The sequence below is a fragment of the Primulina eburnea genome, chromosome 3 (assembly GCF_022965805.1).
Source record: "Primulina eburnea isolate SZY01 chromosome 3, ASM2296580v1, whole genome shotgun sequence".
Taxonomy (NCBI): Eukaryota; Viridiplantae; Streptophyta; class Magnoliopsida; order Lamiales; family Gesneriaceae; genus Primulina; species Primulina eburnea.
This window is the reverse complement of record NC_133103.1, coordinates 11,077,599-11,096,798: the sequence shown is the minus strand read 5'-3', so window position 1 is coordinate 11,096,798 and position 19,200 is coordinate 11,077,599. Positions and strand designations below refer to the sequence as shown.

General features: G+C 33.6%; 1 protein-coding gene across 1 annotated transcript; it reads left to right on the top strand.

Annotated features, from left to right (window-relative positions):
- Window positions 1–3,235: 3,235 nt before the first annotated feature.
- LOC140826328 (kinesin-like protein KIN-14B) lies at window positions 3,236–18,791 on the top strand. Its single transcript, XM_073188552.1, has 23 exons — window positions 3,236–3,588; window positions 5,038–5,161; window positions 5,648–5,734; window positions 5,848–6,018; window positions 6,098–6,204; window positions 6,487–6,618; window positions 6,749–6,927; window positions 7,662–7,823; window positions 8,211–8,302; window positions 8,755–8,906; window positions 9,195–9,368; window positions 10,519–10,665; window positions 13,149–13,337; window positions 13,564–13,635; window positions 13,741–13,793; window positions 13,911–14,133; window positions 14,695–14,886; window positions 14,990–15,205; window positions 15,703–16,050; window positions 16,292–16,390; window positions 17,232–17,372; window positions 17,497–17,655; window positions 18,218–18,791. The coding sequence occupies exons 1-23, from the start codon at window positions 3,403–3,405 to the stop codon at window positions 18,671–18,673; spliced, it is 3,861 nt and encodes a 1,286-aa protein (XP_073044653.1). The 5' UTR covers window positions 3,236–3,402; the 3' UTR covers window positions 18,674–18,791.
- Window positions 18,792–19,200: the final 409 nt, after the last annotated feature.

The following is a 19,200-nucleotide window of genomic DNA, read 5'->3' as shown; positions in this document are numbered from 1 at the left end:
TGAGACCGTCTCACGGATCTCAATCTGTGAGACGTGTCAACCCTACTCATATTCACCATAAAAAGTAGTACTCTTAGCATAAAAAGCAATACTATTTCATGGATTACCCATATAAAGATCCGTCTCACAAAATTTGACTCGTGAGACCGTCTCACACAAGTTTTTGCCTTAAAATTTATATGAAAATGATATTTTTTGTGTCTCTATATGTAAGAAGATAGATAATATGAGCATTACGAGACATATTAAGAAATAATTAGTAAATTAACATCAACTAAATTTTATTTTGAAATTAACCCTCTAAAGTATATTTGAACGGTAAAACTTTTGTGAGACGGTCTCACAGGTCGAATTTGTGAGACGGATCTCTTATTTGGGTAATCCATGAAAAAATATAATTTTTTATGCTTAGAGTATTACTTTTTATTATAAATGTGGGTAAGGTTGACCCGTCTCACAAATTAGTATCCGTGAGACAGTCTCACATGAGACTCACTCTATTTGAACACATTCAAATACACATGGAGAGAGCAACTTTCACATGCTTATTTGGACCAATATTATTTTTTAAATTTTCCACATAAGATAAAACTAACCTAAATTAATCATGCACTAAATAATATCATAAATCAAGTAATAAAAGTGTAGGACACTTAATTCCTAATCATTATTACAATATAATTTGATTAGAGTTAATTAATTACAGCGAAAAACAATTAAAAATTTCTTTACAATGAGCCCAAAATGTGTCAACTATAATTATAATACTAAAAATAGTATATAATAAAGTCTCGTCTAAACATATCACATCACAAAATAAGCCAACAAATGACTGACATCATCTACATACAAACAACTCATATCTTAGGGACATGCCCTGGTATATAAATACATATATACACTGGGATAGATCACTCAACCTCAACTCGGATGTGACTCCATCCAAAAGTATCCTCTCCGATCTCCTGATAACTTGGAGTACCTGTCATTGTCCATACACAAGACACCAACAACCCTCCTTGGGGTGAGCAAACGATTCGTATGGAACAACCATAATATATACAACATATATCTATACAATTATATATGATATGCAATGCATGCATATCGTGGAGATATCATGTCAAATGTCCATTCACTGAGCAAATATCGGAACCAATCGAATTGCTATCAAATCAATGCTCGAGCTGACACACCGACCTCAATCAAGTATAAGGGAATATCCGTATGATAGCATCGGCAAAGCGCTATCAAATCTCAAATCTCAACCAATCAATCATAGGGACCACAAATGACTATATTTTAAGGGCTACATAATGCCAAACATAGCATCGTGCTCCAAACCCCATAATCAAAATCAAATTAAATAAATGTATCCAAGAATCATAGCTCAACTTGCATATCATGTATCGATTTATGTATAAAATGATGTGTGTTAACAAAATATTTATTTTATACATCGATCTATCAATCATGAATGTCATGTATACCACATCAACTTAACAAATAAGGTATGTAGACACGTATTTTCAGTCAAATCAACCAATCATATATCATATGACATAGATACTTGTTGTATATTACTCGGTCGCAATATACCTCAATTTTTCATCTCCAGTCAATGTAGCGTGATCCACAATTAGGATTTTAATACCAAAACTCAATCTATATAGTTAACATATTAATTTCAATCAATGAATTCGTTCAATTGCATCTCTACTAATGTATTTGAATGTATTAATTCATTATACGCTATTCAATTTAACATTTAAATTATTATGAGATAATCAATAATATATATCTATTAATTTCAAATCAAGATTTAAAGTTTCAGAATTGTTTTGAAACCTCAAAAATTCATATAAAATTGAAATATTTATATAATTCAATTTCATCTTTGAAAAGTTAATTTCTCGTCGACTATTTTATCACATATATTGAAATCGAATTTAAATACATGCTATTATTCTATCAAGTTAAAAAATAAAATTTTCCGAATTTAAGAGAAAATTACCTCAAAAAAACGCTCTCAACACGAGATTTCGAATATATGATTTTTTCTGAGTTTTGACAACATTTCACTATAGTTTTGAAGCCTATTACTTGAATCTCCTTATTGCATCCACTTGGATTTATGTTCATAATAACTATTTTTCCATAAAAATTTAATTGACTATTTTTCAAATTATTTACAATTTTGCCATCAAATTTTAATGCAATAATTTTCAATTTATTTACAAGTTTGCAATTAAAATTAAATGCATTATTTTTCAAAGAAATATGAAATATTTTCAACTTGTATAGTTTTTTCATTTGCATAGACTATTTCAAATCCATTTCCAAGTATAATTATATTATGAGTTGATTTACTACTGATAATTTACGTAATTAACGTTAATCAGATCACGAGGTTTTACAAAGAGTGTCAATTAGATTAATAAATAACCAACTATCATATTTTTATAATAAAATATATTACATATAATATATGTTGAAAATTATACAAAAAGATGAACTTTCAAAGTTTATCTCCTACATCCAAGAACAACATCCAATCATATAAATATTTTGAATAAAATATCTTTATTTGAGCTAATAATTTACATCAAGAATCTTTGTAAATAAGTTGATACTAATAATTCTAATATTTTATTATTGTAATTATTTTCAGGACGGATTCGAGGATGATGATAATAATCTCATACCTGCTCCGAACTATATAGGGGATTTAAAAAAATCCTCAAAACTGAAACCTAAATCGAAAAAATCGAGATCCCCATCTCCGTTTCGATTTTTTTCCATACGACCCCAAATCCGTGAGGAAAGTTGCCATCCCTGACCATTAACCTCTACATAGATATGTCCATGAGCATATGTAGAAGCACAGTTCCACAATATAACAAGGAAATAGCGACACATAACAAATTAATTGTTTTTTAAAACCATTTCTAGATTAACAACACACATATATTACATGGTTTTCGAAAAAAAAAAAGTGAAATTAATTTTTTTTTGCTGACGGCGAAATAATTCAAGCAATTAATAAATAAATTGGAAGGGAAACCAAGTTCTTGGTTAATAATAATACTTTATTTTAGATAATTTTTAATAAAATAAAAAATATTGTAAAATACTCAGCTCTAGTATTTAATTCCGTTACAAATAGTTTTACAACGACGACGTCTCCACTGTACCACCACTAAAAATTTGAACCAGATTATCACTGTAAAATAAAGCTGAAAATTTTGAAGCCACAATTCAGTGGAGATAAAAAATACTTGCTTACATGCTCATCTTCGCTCCGCTCCCAATCTGCATTTTTCGATTTAAATCTATGTGATTTCACCTGTTGTCCACTTCAATTGCTACCGATTTCGGATCGATCGAGTATCACTTTACGAAATGGCGGAGCAGAGAGGGAGCAATAATCGCTGGAACTGGGAGGTGGCGGGATTCCAGCCCAGGAAGTCAGTGGAGCGTGACGAGTATATCAAGGCATCGGTCGCTCCTTCACTCCGCCGTTACTCCGTTGCCGTGTCATCTCATTCCGAGCTCTCCAAACTCCAGCGACTCAAAGATAAAGTCAAGGTCTATGTTTTAATCTATGTTTTCGAGGCAATCGGTATTTGTCTTAGATTTCTTGATGTGTTATACTTTGGGAATGCGTCTACGATTTCTTAACTTTTGCATAATTTTCCTTCGAGCTTGTGGGGAGTGTTGTTTTGTAGAGTGAAATGTCAGTAAATTGAAAACTTTCAGCTAATGTAGAAGTTCAGAGATGTGTATGTTGAAAGATTGTTGGGATTGTATTGACTGTGTGTAAAAATCGAATCTTGAGGTTTGAATTTCTAATGCTATTTTGATATTTGTGGTGTCATGGATTGTTCACAAGGCCATGTGTTATATTCTAGAAGGTGTCTTCTGTGCTGTTTCTTGCTTGTGGCCGCTGTTTCATAATTGATCGGATATGATGTTCAATTCTCAGTGTGGTGGTATGGTAACAGAAGAATTTCAACTGCCTAGTTGTCTGGTTTTCTGAAAATTATAACATAGTAGCACAATCAAATTACAAACCGTTGTTTGTGGAAGTAGTTGCAGGTATTTTGTCGTCAGTTAATACTGGAAACCTTGGAGCATTGCATAAAATTTAATGTACATGTATATAATTTAATTTACACGTATATCAGTAAATTTTTCCTGAACTGGTGCAGCAACTGATTCTTTTACATGTAAATATGTCTCTTCCAAGTGCCAGAGGATATGGGGACTAGAGAGTACTCCAATATATGGTTGAAGGATATTGCCAGAATGAAGTTTTGTGGGAGAATCAATTATTTTTTTATCTAACAATTGTTGGATATAGACGGCTGTTAGACCAACTCCCATTGTGTGTCATCCATGTTGCTAGCTTTGGCGAAAAAGGGTTTTATTTTTTATTTTTTAAAATTATCTTAATTATTATGAAAATAGTTGTAATTTAAAATATAATTTCAATGTATTTATAGTTAATTTATTGTGCAATTAATATATCTACATAAATAGCACGATATAATTCATTAAATTTTTTATCAAATATATAATGTGTTTCTTTGTATTATATAATTTATTATGATACTTAATAATTCTAAAGTAAGTGTGTTAGTTATTCAAATAAATTGATATAATTTTTCAAATAAATTGAATTAAAAATGAATTAAATGTAATTAATATGTAAATATATTAATAAGTTTATAACTTGAAATATGGTGAAACAAAATAAATTTTTTGAATAAACTGATGATGACCATTTTAAGAATATTTTTTTAGAGTAAAACTTGAAGTAGATATGTTGGAGATGAGTTTAATGACTGGTGCAAAAATCGTTATATATTCCTGCAAATATTGTGTTAAAATAGAATTATGGGTTGGAGTTGGCATAAGCTAGTAAGAAATCGATGATTTTGTTTTCATCTTTAGTGCGAAGAATCTGTTAGTCCAATGACCAAAAAAAAAATGTTACTTCAGAAAAAATGACAGTTCCTAATTTGTTTTGGACAGCTTATTAGGGAAGATTACATGCAGTTGAGGCAGGAAGCTACAGATCTTCAAGACTATTCCAGTGCAAAACTTGATCGAGTTACGCGTTACTTAGGTGTACTTGCTGAGAAAACCCGCAAGTTAGGTAATAAATTACATCTCACTTGAAAATGAGTGAAACATAGATTTAAATATAGTAAAAGGATGCATAAGCATTGCAAAAATATTATCGGTAGAATCTGATTCAAACATAATGGGCGGTTCAAACTGCATTTTGTTTCAAGTAACCGTAAAAGGCTTTCATTTCTACTTTCCTCTTAATCTATGTTTTTAGTTGTTGGGTATATTTTCGTCTGAACCTCCTCTCTTTCAGCTTCACTGGTTGTATTAAATCTGATCCCAAACTCATTTTCTAGTATAAAATGATTTTTTTTCTTTGTTGCTTTTAAGTCTATTCAAACTACAAGCCAACTCCACCTACAGTTGTTTAAACTCTTGTTCACTATGGCATGTTAAGCATATGCTGAGTTTGAGTTTTAAGTTTTATGCTAAATGTTCAAAAAAAAATGGTGTGTGTGGGTGTATTCTTGACAAATTTAGTTTGCTGGAATGCATTCTCATCTACTTTCAGATCAGGCTGCCCTTGAAACAGAAGCTAGAATTTCCCCATTGCTATCTGAGAAGAAAAGGTTATTTAATGACTTATTGACTGCCAAAGGTAACAGTTTCTGAAAGCTGCCTCCAATTCTGTTCTGATGTCTGAAAAGCATAAGATACACATTCTACTGACAACACTTCACTCCTATATGAGGCTGGATTTATCTATTGCAGGAAATATTAGGGTGTTTTGTCGTGTTAGGCCAAGTTTTGAAGACGAAGGTCCATCCATTGTTGAATTTCCTGATAATTTTACGCTTCGTGTAAATACCGGTGATGATAGCCTCTCGAATCCAAAGAAGGATTTTGAGTTTGATTGGGTTTATGGACCTCATGTTGGACAAGGTGGAACTAGTATTTTCAATTTACTTTAATTTTCTCAGCCCGGTTATTGCATGCATTAACGAAGTTCATCCATATGCAGCTGATCTTTTCACCGATATTCAGTCCTTCATTCAGTCAGCATTTGATGGATATAATGTATCTATCTTTGCATATGGTTCAACATACTCAGGAAAGACATATACTATGGTGTGTCCTCTTTCCTGTCTCTTTCTGTTTCATATTTGCTATGTGTTTTTGCAGCATTATCTTTGGATATATGTCAGGTCCCATTCCCTTGTATGTTTCTTAGCCATTGTTATGGTTACGTGGAAATTTGTAGTACTTTTGTAAAGTTTTATATCGAAATAAGGCTGACTGATTTTCATTCAGGTACAATATTGAATGACTTGAATATTATACAATTATCATCCTCCGGCTGTTCAATTTGATGATATCTCTATCTTTCTAATAACACTCATTTCCCTGCAGGAAGGATCCAGCCATGATCGTGGTCTATATGCTCGTTCTTTTGAGGAGCTTTTTGACTTATCAAACTCGGATTCAACTTCTACATCTCGATATAGTTTCTCTGTTTCAGTCTTTGAGCTTTATAATGATCAGGTTCCTTTCCTTTTGCCCCACAATTTTGTTTGATATAATATTTTCTTTACTTTCTTGGCATATTTTTTTGATGTCTAATGCTCAACATCTTTATTATATCTGATGTTGGACCTTGCATATGCTTTTGTAGATAAGAGACTTGATATTGGAATCTGGAAATTCTGTTTCAAAGGTCCGCATTGAATCACTGGACTGTTTTGTAGAACTTGTGCAGGAGAAAATTGATAATCCAATAGAGTTCTCGAAAGTTCTGAAAGCAGCATTCCACAATCGAGGATCCGATGTTTTGAAGTTTAAAGTCTCCCATCTGTATGATTTTTAGCATCGATCGTGCAGTATCAATAGGCTTCTTGTTTTTTCGTGTTTGTCTTTCATTGCTGCTATTAGTTGTTTGATAAACCTCGTTTATATTTCTTACATCATTCATACTATTGTGGAAGGTCAATCAGCTTTACGGATATAATTCGACCATCCATCTCGTTTCTTTCTCTATGTGGCAGAATTTTGTATTTTGGAGTTTACATCATGTGAACCTTTCATAGATCAGACTTGATGGAACATTCTTTTTTCTTTAAAAACTTCATTATTTAAATTATCAATAAATGAAAATATTCTTGATTTTTGTCAGAGTTTTAATCAAATAAACCAATTTTATGGAAGCTCGTATTGAAACAGCTATACATGTAAGAACTGCTGATTCTGTTTGTGTTCCACTGTTCAAGTAGGAATTTCACCTTCTATTTGTTACTGTGTATATATAGCAAATTGATGTAATACAAGATTAACTTTTTAGGACCCCTACTCCTAGTTCCCACATATTGATATTTCTGCCAAAACTGAAGTGCGTTGATGTCTATTGTGTATCATAGTGTTAGGTCTTGCCTCTTGTGGCCTTTTTTCCTTTGTTAAAATCAATCTCTATCTGTGATTAGAAATTTTAGTATTGAAAGAAAAATCAATCAAACCCGTCTTTTGAATTCATAAAATTTTCCTACGTTTTATAAACTAATTTGTTTGTTTCTCTTTGGCTTGGTGTTTTGTAGGATTGTCATGATACACATATATTATAAGAACTTGATAACGGGCGAGAATTCATATAGCAAGCTTTCTCTTGTTGATTTGGCTGGACGTGAGAGTACAAGCGCTGAAGAAGACACTGGGGACCGTGCCACAGAGTTGCTACATGTCTGGAAATCACTCTCAGCGTAAGTGAGAGTTTCATGTCTTGAAATAAAATTTTATATTTGGGATGGAAGTCTTGCAATGAAGTTAGCCCTAATGTGATAAAACCACTGATATGATGGCTGTTGTTGTTTCCTTTGTTGATATGGTACTGTAAGATATTTCTATACATTGTAAATCACTATTGCAAATGGTGCTCATAGGGAAATTATATCTTCTTGTTAACTTATTATGTTTTTAGGACACATTAGTATACCCTTTTCTCTGTTACTAACCATAGGGAAAGTACAAGTTCTTGTCGTGCAAAGTTTTGATTTGTGAGATAGCTACTTATTTAGTTTGTCCACTTGTTCATTTCTTGCCATTTGTTTACTAGTTCTTATTGATTGTTTTCAATGTTGTACATACAGGTTGGGCGATGTTTTGGCATCCTTGACCTCTAAGAAAGACAATGTTCCTTACGAAAATTCGGTGCTTACAAAAGTTCTCGCAGACTCTCTAGGTATTTGTATTTTTCCACATTATACTTTTCCATGTTGTCGGTTTTTTTATATGTTTGTGAAGATACTAATTTTAGGTGTCTTATTCGATACAAAAAATATTTGCTAAGACCTGGGCAAATGTTCATGCATCTGCAGCTGCTTTTTTATTGTTTGCTCCACTTCTGTTGAGCTAACTACTCACAAGTGCTTCTTCATTGTCTCCATTACTTTATTTTAAAATAATACCAACTACAGTACTTATTCACATAAGAAATGACACTCTTTGCAGTTTAGACAACCCATGCATCAAAAAATATATGTGAAAAATGCTAAACGTTTTGTTTATTCACCTATATTGCTGTACATTCTGTTCATTTATACTTTTTAAGCGTATACATTTTTTTATTTAAAATTTCTTTAATTTTTGATAGTTCTCAGCGTATTCAGATCCGTTTTTTCATTTATCATGCAGGTGGAAGTTCCAAAACATTGATGATAGTCAATGTTAGTCCAAATGCATCAAACATTTCTGAGACATTATCATCCCTTAATTTTTCTGCAAGAGCTCGAAATGCTGTGTTGAGCCTTGGTAATCGAGATACAATCAAGAAGTGGAGAGATATGGTAAGTTTGCTAAATTTCTTTATAATTGGCTTCGTTTTTTTTCACATAGCAAGTATTCTTAATTAAGAGGGATATAAAAAAGATAGTCATAATGAACAATGCTGTCTCCTCTGATCATAACCATTGTCAAAAAGTTCATAACCTTTTTCTAGATGGCTATGATTGTCGTGGCCATTTTATCACAAGCATGGTGCTAATTTCATGATCAGAAGGCTGGTGAAAAATCGTCATGATGAATCTGACTGGCGATTTCTTTTGTACTGAATTTCAACTGCAATGTTCTTGTAGGCAAATGATGCGCGGAAAGAATTAGGTGAAAAGGAAAATGAAATTAGCAACCTGAAGTTAGAAGTTATGGAACTGAAACAAGCTCTGAAGCTTGCGAATGACCAGTGTGTTTTGCTATATAATGAAGTTCAGAAAGCTTGGAAAGTTTCTTTTACGTTGCAGTCAGATTTAAAGGTTTGTGAGATCATTCTTTGGCATAGTTTTCCTGTAATCTTAAAGTACTCCTATCACAATGTGTTGCTCCGTATAACTACTGGAACCTTTTTATTGCATATCTTTACTTTGCATTCAGTTGGCTATTTTTGTAAATGCAAAGGTCTAGTTTTATGTACTAGATCAATTGAATGATTTCATCATAAATTTTTTTATGTAACCTATATCTTACTTGGAGTCAAATTTTATTATAATGTGAACTATGAGATGAGATATTTGAGTGACCAAAAGCTAAGACAACGGAAAGCTATTGCTGTAGATTATTGACAGAACTCAGCATCAACCGTTCATGAGTATGTGGCGTGTGCTCGTAAGCAAGAACCTGGTTTAGCAAATCCTGCTGCTTAAGGCTACATTATAATTCTCCTGGGCATTAAAATAATCAAATTTCAGCCAGCATCCCATTGCATCCTGATCATCCTACTCAACTATTTGCAAGGTTTTTTCTGAAATAACAATTCAGATATAAATTTTGCCTCATAAATTTGACTCTGTCAACAGAGGTATCTATGTTACCACAATGTGAAATAAATTATAATTCTCTCTCCAGCCAACAAAAGCCATAATTTATACCCGTCATGGGATGCTCAAAAGTGCTTGGATGCATGAAACTGAACAAAAAAGATGTTATCCTTTGATAAATTGTTGGCATATTGAAATTTTTTTTATCTTTTCTCTATGTAGTGACCATGACGAGTTTATGGGGGTGTGATGGTATGTTCAACACTTTAGATTTGATTACTCATTGTCAAATTTTCAATATTGTGGTCTACAGAATGACTCTACTTGGTTTTTGAAGTCTTTTCTAGTGAAGATTTGGTCTCACTGGTGAACAACAGTTTGCCTCTTCCTTTTTTAATTTGGGTAATGGTGAATAAAAACTCAAAACTGGTCGTGTATGAGTCACTCTCGTATCCCTTTGACATTTTTGATTTCTTGCTAGAGTACTTGTTAGGTTAGCTTTTTCTCTTCAGTATTTCACAATGGATTGTTAATGAGCCAGATGATGGTTGATTATTCTTTTGAAACGTGACAGCACTATTAGCGATTCAACTTTTACTTGAGTTTCCTTCTCTTGTTAACAGCTAAACCTTCTTGTCATGTTGTGCAGTCAGAAAATATGATGCTTGCAGATAAATGTAAATTAGAGAAGGATCAGAATGCACAAATCAGGAACCAACTTTCTCAGTTGTTACAAGTGGAACAAGAACAAAAGATGCAGATCCAACATCGGGATTCAACAATTCAGATGTTACAGGTTGATCCAAAATTCCTATATTATTCCTTTGCCATTCTTTAAGGTAAATTTGCATGTGAATTGTCCACTTAACTCCTCTATAATTTACTGTAGAATGTTTTGTTTGGGTCCGTTTTACTTCAAGTGGCTGCATCTTTTTTTTTGGAAATGGGTGATACTGAAATGTTTTATATTTGTGAAAAATAGAATAGAGCTAATGACAAATTATCATTTTCATTTGCTTCTCTGGAAGCGTTGTGTCTGAAGAACATCTATTAAATACCCTGACACTATAATTTTATGTTACTCGTTACTGGATTCTAAATGAAAAATATGTATATAGTTGAAAAGGGTTCAGTTTGAATGCTTGCCTTTGCAGCAGTTATCTTCAAATTTATTATAGAATGTTGCAGAGAAGTAACATTTCATCTGGCAAACTAAATTATGTGTGCATATTCATCTCACCAGGAGTTATAGTTATTTATAATTGTTATTATTAATGATATAAATTCATGTTTTTTCTGTTTTTGATATGTGGAAAACTTGGAGTGGGAGTGCCTTTGTCGACTGAAAAATTGACTCCTCCGGGTTAACTGATTTAAGTTACATTTGACAATGTAGGACGTCTTTATCATTTGGTTAAAATATTTTGAGATATAATTATACCAAGTTCCTTAGCTTCATTTCAATGGCCTATTTGGCCCCGTCTCATCTTTGAGTAAGTTGCACCTCAATTGTCCAGTATCACCTTTATCTGCATAATAGCAGGCTAGATATTTTCCTCTATAATCTCAAGAACAGGATGCTTTATATTTTCAAGTATCTGGTAATATTTATTCTCTTAAGATATTTATCATTTGGTATTGATTCTAAACACCTATGCTGTCCAGGTAGTTTGTTTGAATGATTGAGTGATTGATTGTGAAGAGATAGTTAATTTCATTTTAATATATATATATATATATATATATATATATATATATATATATATGTGTGTGTGTGGTTTAACTATTGAAATGCTTGCTTGCTTGGATTAATTAAAGGATTATGTAATTTTTTAGTAAGTCGGACAATTTTACCTTTATTAATAAGCATTATTTTTGTTTTTCGTGTGATCATTATCCTCATTAATCTTATCCTATTTTTACCTGGACATTGCGCTTAGATCACGAGTTATAAATAAATTTTTGGGATCATGATTGCATATGTTATAATATTTTTATATTTATTAAGCAAAGACAAGTATACCTTTTCTATTTTCATTTTTAATTAGATTTGTATTTGTATTCATTTTTACATTGGTGGGTGTTGTGATCAATATACATGTCAATCACGGGTACTGTGGGTTTTAGATAAAAGCATCCACTTTCTTGGATAAAATTTCAGGCAAAAAAGGATCAAATACCGTGAGTGGTATGCGCCAGATTTGGGCTTAACAGATTGAAATGAATAAATTACTCAACAAACCCATGAAAAAAGTGTGACTATTTGTTACCTTATCATGCCAAGCAAACACTGTCCTGATCTTCTATCTTATCATCTTCTCCACCATCAGTATTTTTTCTCTCTTCCTGGCAACTCTTTCCTCTTGATTTCTTATATTTCATTTGAAACTTACCTTCAGCTTAATTTGAGGAGGAGAGTTAGAGAACAAGAGCAACCTTCGCAAAAATGCTACAGCGAGAGAATGCGAATTAGAAATTGATAGTTTGAATTGAACAGTTACTAAAAACATTGACCGTGGACACTTATTTTTCCTTGTTTCATTCTATTTCTTGTCACTTTCCAGATTTTCTCCTTCATCTAACATCACTTCTGTGGACAACAATTCTCTCTTGATTATTATCACCGGCCTTACCCTCGACCATATCTATTGAAGATGGCACCTCATCTTCTCTTTTTCTTTTCAATTTTTCAGTTTGAAAATAACTTCAGTAATTTGGATTGAGTATAGTGATGAGGACAATTTGTAGATGGAAGATGCTAGGCCCTTCTCTCCCATGTGATGAATAATCGAGAAAAATAGTGATTTATGCTGTGCCAATGGTTTTGATGCTAAGAAAAAGTCTTATAAAAAAAAAGACGCTAAGTAAGAAAAAGTGCACCAGATGTTGGATGAGGAAGGACTATTTTAACGAACCAGTCTCAGTCCATAGTATAGTTGTAAATGATAAATGTAGATATATTCTCATTACCCAACACTTTATTAGTTCTTTTGAAACTTACATCACTATCAGGATAATATATTTAAAGAACATGATGTTTGGCTTTCTGAAGAGGAACATATAAATCGTTTTTTTCAGAAATAACAGCCTTACCGTTGCATTATGTTTGCGGTAGAAGTTTATTAGTTTGTTAGTTTTCTATTTCCAATGTTTATTTCATTACTCCAAAATCTGCTAGCAGTTCTCAGATAACATTTTATTCGATATCTTGTCAGCTGATAATGGCATGAGCGACCTCTGAATTTTGCCACTTGTCACTTTTCATACTTTCATTTATAGGCTAAACTGAGGAACGCCGAATCACAATTAAGTGAATCCCTTCTTTCTAGTGAGACCAAGTCAGCAAATAGCTCAAAATCACAGGCTGAAGATGAAACCAGCAACAAAGCCACAGGGGATAGCATGGATTCTTCCGCAGTTACCAAACGGCTTGAGGAGGAACTCAAGAAACGTGATGCGCTTATTGAGGTACTTTATTGTTCTCATATAGGATTATGTGAGAATTTTTCTTATAACATTTCATTATTGAGCTTCCACTGCAAAGAGATGAGGCCAGAACTTTTGTCTTCATGGTAACGGTCAATGACCACTGTTAAATTTAGAAGACATGGAGACATCATTATTCTTCTTTTCTAGCAGTAGATTGATATTATGTGCTGGAAGGATGAACTTCTTTTGTCCTCTCATTTTCCAGAGATTGCATGAAGAAAATGAGAAATTATTTGACAGATTGACAGAAAAAGCATCTCTCGCTGGATCACCTCAGGTTATTTTATCACTATCTAAAATTCTGTTAAATTTGTCCTAGCTTATGCAAGAGTATTGTTTTGTTTTTACCTCCATGTATTGGTGACAAAATCTTTTTTCCCAGGTGTCGAGTCCTTCTCTGAGGGGATCGTTCAGCAAGCCTCAAGACATAGTAAGGTGCATTTCTCTTCTGGTTTTTGAAAAACTCAAAGTTTGTGTTCTCCATATGTTTCTAGAATCATTTTTTTCTATTGATAGAAATTTCTCTCATTCGTTTTAATTTTTTCTTTACAGGTACGATAATACTAATGGCAAAGGAAGACCTGGTGGTGATGGTTCTTTGCAGTTGATCTCTGATAAGACTGACGGCACCGTTGCATTGGTTAAATCTGATATTGATAAGGTTAAAACTACTCCAGCTGGTGAATATCTTACTTCTGCCCTGAATGATTTTGATCCAGAACAGTATGACAGTCTTGCTGCAATCTCAGATGGAGCAAACAAGCTTTTGATGCTGGTATGGCTAGGTTTTCCTATATATTCAATTGTTAATTTCTCACAGTAACAATTTGTATTTGTTAATTTCCTGCTGCTATTTCACTGTCTTTAAGAATATCATCCGCATATGAATCATCATCATGGTTGTTTTATTCTGCAATTTTTAATTCCTGGAAGCACTTATTTGCGATGATGTTTTCCATGCACCTTAAGTTCACTGAATTACAAAACTCATTTTATTCCCTGTCAATTCCTCCAAAAACAAAACCCTTTCAGTTCCTCGTGGAGACACTTGAGCTACTTTTGATTCTCATATGCTCATTGTAAGAAGAGTTTTGTATACTAGGGTGCTCTAGATGCTACAATTTACTCGCTGTAGTTTTGTGTTACGCCTGTTTGGTGTACTGGCACCATTCTTATGTTTTTTTTATGTCTTAATTAATCATGTTTTCACCATGTAAGTCTTCTGAAATTTTTGCACTTTGAAATAACTGAACCGAGTAATCACCATCTGCCAAATGCTTTACTAATGTTATACCACAAATTGCTCATTTTCTGATGCTTGTTTGTAATTCGACAGGTTCTAGCTGCAGTTATTAAAGCAGGTGCTTCTAGAGAGCATGAAATACTTGCTGAAATTAGGGATGCTGTATTTGCTTTTATTCGTAAAATGGAGCCAAAGAGGGTGATGGATACAATGCTTGTTTCACGTGTTAGGATCTTGTACATTCGGTCGCTTCTTGCTCGGTCACCAGAGTTGCAATCCATTAAGGTACTGGAAATTGTTTTCCATTTCATTTGGCAGTTTTATGTATCTATGTTAGCATAAAATAATGTGGCCTTCTAGTGAAATTATTTCTTTTGTTATAAATCAGGTTTTACCCGTTGAGCGCTTTCTGGAGAAACCTAGTAGTGGGCGCAGCAGAAGCACGAGCCGCAGTAACAGTCCTGGAAGATCTCCTGTGAGATATGATTCAAGCATAAGAAATGCATCGACTCAGGAACAGATTCAAGCGTTCAAAGTGAATATAAAACAGGAAAAAAAATCAAAGCTGTCTTCAGTTGTCTTGAAGATACGTGGCATCGATCAGGTGGCTTGGGTGATATTTTTTAGTGTATATTGTCAGTATGATTTCCATTATCTTTCTGGGTTATGTTTTTCTTTTTTCGTATTTTTTTCTCGGTGAGACATTGGAATTGAATTTCTTCCCCCTCCAAGATATGATCTAAAATACAATTTATGCTCCAGATAGTTTACATCATAATTATACATTGCTTTAATTATACATTGTTTTACTTCAGTACCGTCTATAATAATGATAAATAAACTCACTTGAATTTATTTCCATTGCTTTTTAAGAAAAATAATATATTGCATTGGTCTTTTTTTAACTTTTCCTCAGGAGATCCTCCTTTTCTTTTTCCAAGAAAGATAACACTATGCTTTTCAGTTACCTGGCATCATGGTGTATCCACTAAGGACAATTTTTTATATTCATATACTGTTATAGTCCTTCAATGATCATTTTTTGTTTGCAACCTTTTAGTTACTTCGTAATTTGTTTGACACTTTAGATTCTCTATACAGGAAACATGGAAACAACATGTAACGGGGGGGAAGCTTAGGGAAATAACTGAAGATGCTAAAAGCTTTGCAGTTGGAAACAAGGCTCTTGCAGCTCTTTTTGTTCACACCCCTGCGGGTGAGCTCCAGCGCCAAATCCGAAATTGGCTTGCAGAAAACTTTGATTTTCTTTCTGTAACTGATGATACAGTAGCGGGAGTAACTGGTCAACTGGAACTTCTTTCTACGGCAATAATGGATGGTTGGATGGCAGGACTTGGTGCTGCCCAACCTCCTAGTTCAGATGCTCTTGGGAAGCTTTTATCTGAGTATGCTAGGCGCATTTATACTTCTCAATTGCAGCACTTGAAGGTACGATGACCATTGCATTTTACTGTGCTCGTCCTCTTGTCATGGGATAATTATTCTCATTGTTGTATGCTGACATTTGCACGGTGGTCTTCTGTTCTCTACTCCCTATCTAGTTCAGTGTTGAATTTGAATTTTTTCCCCCTGAAGTTTAGATTAATAATGTAGTTAGGTTACTCAGCCTCCATGCATTTTATTGATAATTTTTTTCCCATAAATAGTTGATATTCCTTTTATCTATTAGGATATTGCTGGTACTTTGGCAGCCGAAGTTGCAGATGATCCTGCACAAGTAGCTAAACTGCGCTCAGCTCTGGAGTCTGTGGATCACAAGAGAAGGAAGGTCAGCACTATATCAGTGTTTTTCACTTTTATTTGCACACTACAGAAATATATTTTATTCCGATGTTTCATGCTTGTTTGTCAAAGCCATGAATACATTTATCATATATGCCTGTTCCAGCAGTTAACCGATTTCGCTTCTTTTTTTTCTTTCTTGTTAACTGACTGTTTAATTACTAGAAGTAAAAATACAGCAGTTTTGATTTTTTCATACTGATGTGAAAATTACCAAGTGTATCCGATTTTTGAACTAGGGATCTTAAAAACAACTAACCTGAAACCGCTTCTTGGCTTCCAAGGGTGAACAAACCTTATTATCCAGGGTTGCGTTTGGATTAAAATATTTTGTTCACTTTTGATTCCTATAACTGAAGGTTTGAAATATCTTGTTTTGATTCAAAAATAAATTAAAGTTGAAGTAGAAGGATTTGAAATCACACATAAGATTAGACTGCATTTATATTAAAGGTTTGAAAGCACATCCACAAAACCCTTTCATTCAAATGTAACCTTAGGGTAACTGAAACTTATTGAAGTTTCCAGTCCTTTACTGTTAAGGCTTCATGCTGACTGAGTGAAATTCTATGGTTGAAATATTATGACATTTGCAGGTTGGGATGTTGTTATCATTGTAAATTTTTTTGACAATATGCTGACCACTTATTCTGCAGGTTAAAAGGTGCTTCCCCTTTTGATTTATTCTCTAATTGCCAATTAGATATTGCGGGATGAGAGTTTGTCATACATTTTCTTTTCGAAAAAAGGACTGTATTAACTTTTTTCTTGATGCAGTTTAGATGTCACTGAATTAAATAATCGTGTAATTTTGCTTGAATAATCAGATTTTGCAACAAATGAAAATTGATGCGGCAATCTTGAGTTTGGAAGATGGTGCTGCGCCCATGCGAAATCCTTCTACTGCTGCTGAGGATGCAAGACTGGCATCATTAATTTCCCTTGATGGCATGTTGAAGCAAGTCAAGGTTTACTGTCTTTCTTTCTTCTTTTTTTGTTTTGTTCTTTCTTTTCTTTTTCCCCCTAAATTGGGCTGGTATAAGATTATGGACCAGTAAAAAGAATATATGACAGGCGTTTTTCTTTTAACAGGATATAATGAGGCAGACATCTGTCAATGTTCTCAGTAAGACTAAAAAGAACTCATTACTTGCTTCTCTAGATGAACTAACGGAACAGATGCCTTCTTTACTTGACATTGACCATCCTTGTGCTCAGAATCATATCACAGAAGCTCGACAAGCTGTGCTGGTATGCTGTTAATATTATGCAACATGGTATTGGTTTTCCAAATTCTTTAGGGTGACAGATTTAATTGGGTTTCGATTTTAGCTTTCTAGTTAGCCATTTTTTTTCTGACATTTATGTTGTTGGCTTGTCATGATGTTCATCTACTGGCCAATCCTGTAGACAAGGATATAAATGCATATGATCTTCCAAACTTAGAGGCATAGAAGTGCAATATTCTTCAGTTGTTTAGTAACTGAAATGTTCTCGACACATTACTTTATTTAAGAGCCAATTATGTAATGGTGAGGAAGTCAAGACCATGAAATCTAGGAAATTGCAGTGGACAAGGACCGATCTATTATGAGATCCAATGCTGGCTTGTCTTTATTCCCTTATATTTCACGGATCAATTTTCATAAGAAAGTCAAATAGCATATACGCCTTACAGATTTGCTAATATTCATGTTTGACTGTCCTGACTGACATATATGATATTCCCGTGGCAAACAGGCCTAACAGATTTTCTGGTTCTCTTGTTTCGGCTGTCCTCGAAAGGCATGTCTCATATTGTTGTTTTATGCAGTCAACTTCTGAAGAGGAAGACAAACCACAGGATGGAGAAAATGCTTCAAAACTTGGTGTTGACGCCTCATATGGTGCTGAAACCGATGTTGGGCAGTGGAACGTTTTGCAATTCAACACAGGCTCAACAACCCCCTTTATCATCAAGTGTGGGGCCAACTCAAATTCTGAACTGGTCATCAAGGCTGACGCACGGGTTCAAGAACCTAAAGGCGGGGAAATAGTTAGAGTTGTTCCGAGGCCATCTGTTTTGGAAAATATGAACCTTGAAGAGATGAAAGAAGTATTTTCACTTCTTCCGGAGGCACTAAGTTTACTTGCTCTTGCTAGAACAGCGGATGGAACTCGAGCTCGATATTCAAGATTGTACCGGACGTTGGCCACGAAGGTTCCTGCACTCAGGGACTTGGTTGGTGAACTTGAAAAGGGGGGAGTACTAAGGGATGTTAAATCATGATTATTGAATCATTGAACTGGAAATTAGTTCATGTAAATTATCGTTTCTTGTTTTGTTACATCACATGGTTTTTATTCCATCCTTTGGGATCTTGTTATTGAAATTGTGATTTGTAGTTTTTGTGTGTTCTTTTGTTGAGAAACGAACTCTTTTAAATGGTGGTTGCTTGCGTGGCTTATATCAATTAATACTTGGCTTCAGAGGCTTTGATGGTTGCCATTTGCACCCGTTTTGATGCAGCGTTAGTCATGGAGAAACTTTTCTTCGTCGTAAATATTTAAAGATATAAAATAATTTTCAAATTTAGGGATGTGCAATATTTGCTATAATTTAAAAAAAAATTGTCTTTGCTATAGCTCTTAGGTTATTTATCTACTTGATTCTAAAATACTTCAATATTTATAGATATATCGTTTCGAATAGAAAATATTCTTAAATTTTTTGTAAATTAAGATCTTGTGTACATTTTTTTCCCTAGTTTTGTCTTATCACCAGTAATTTTGTCTCAGTAACTTATCTAATATGTA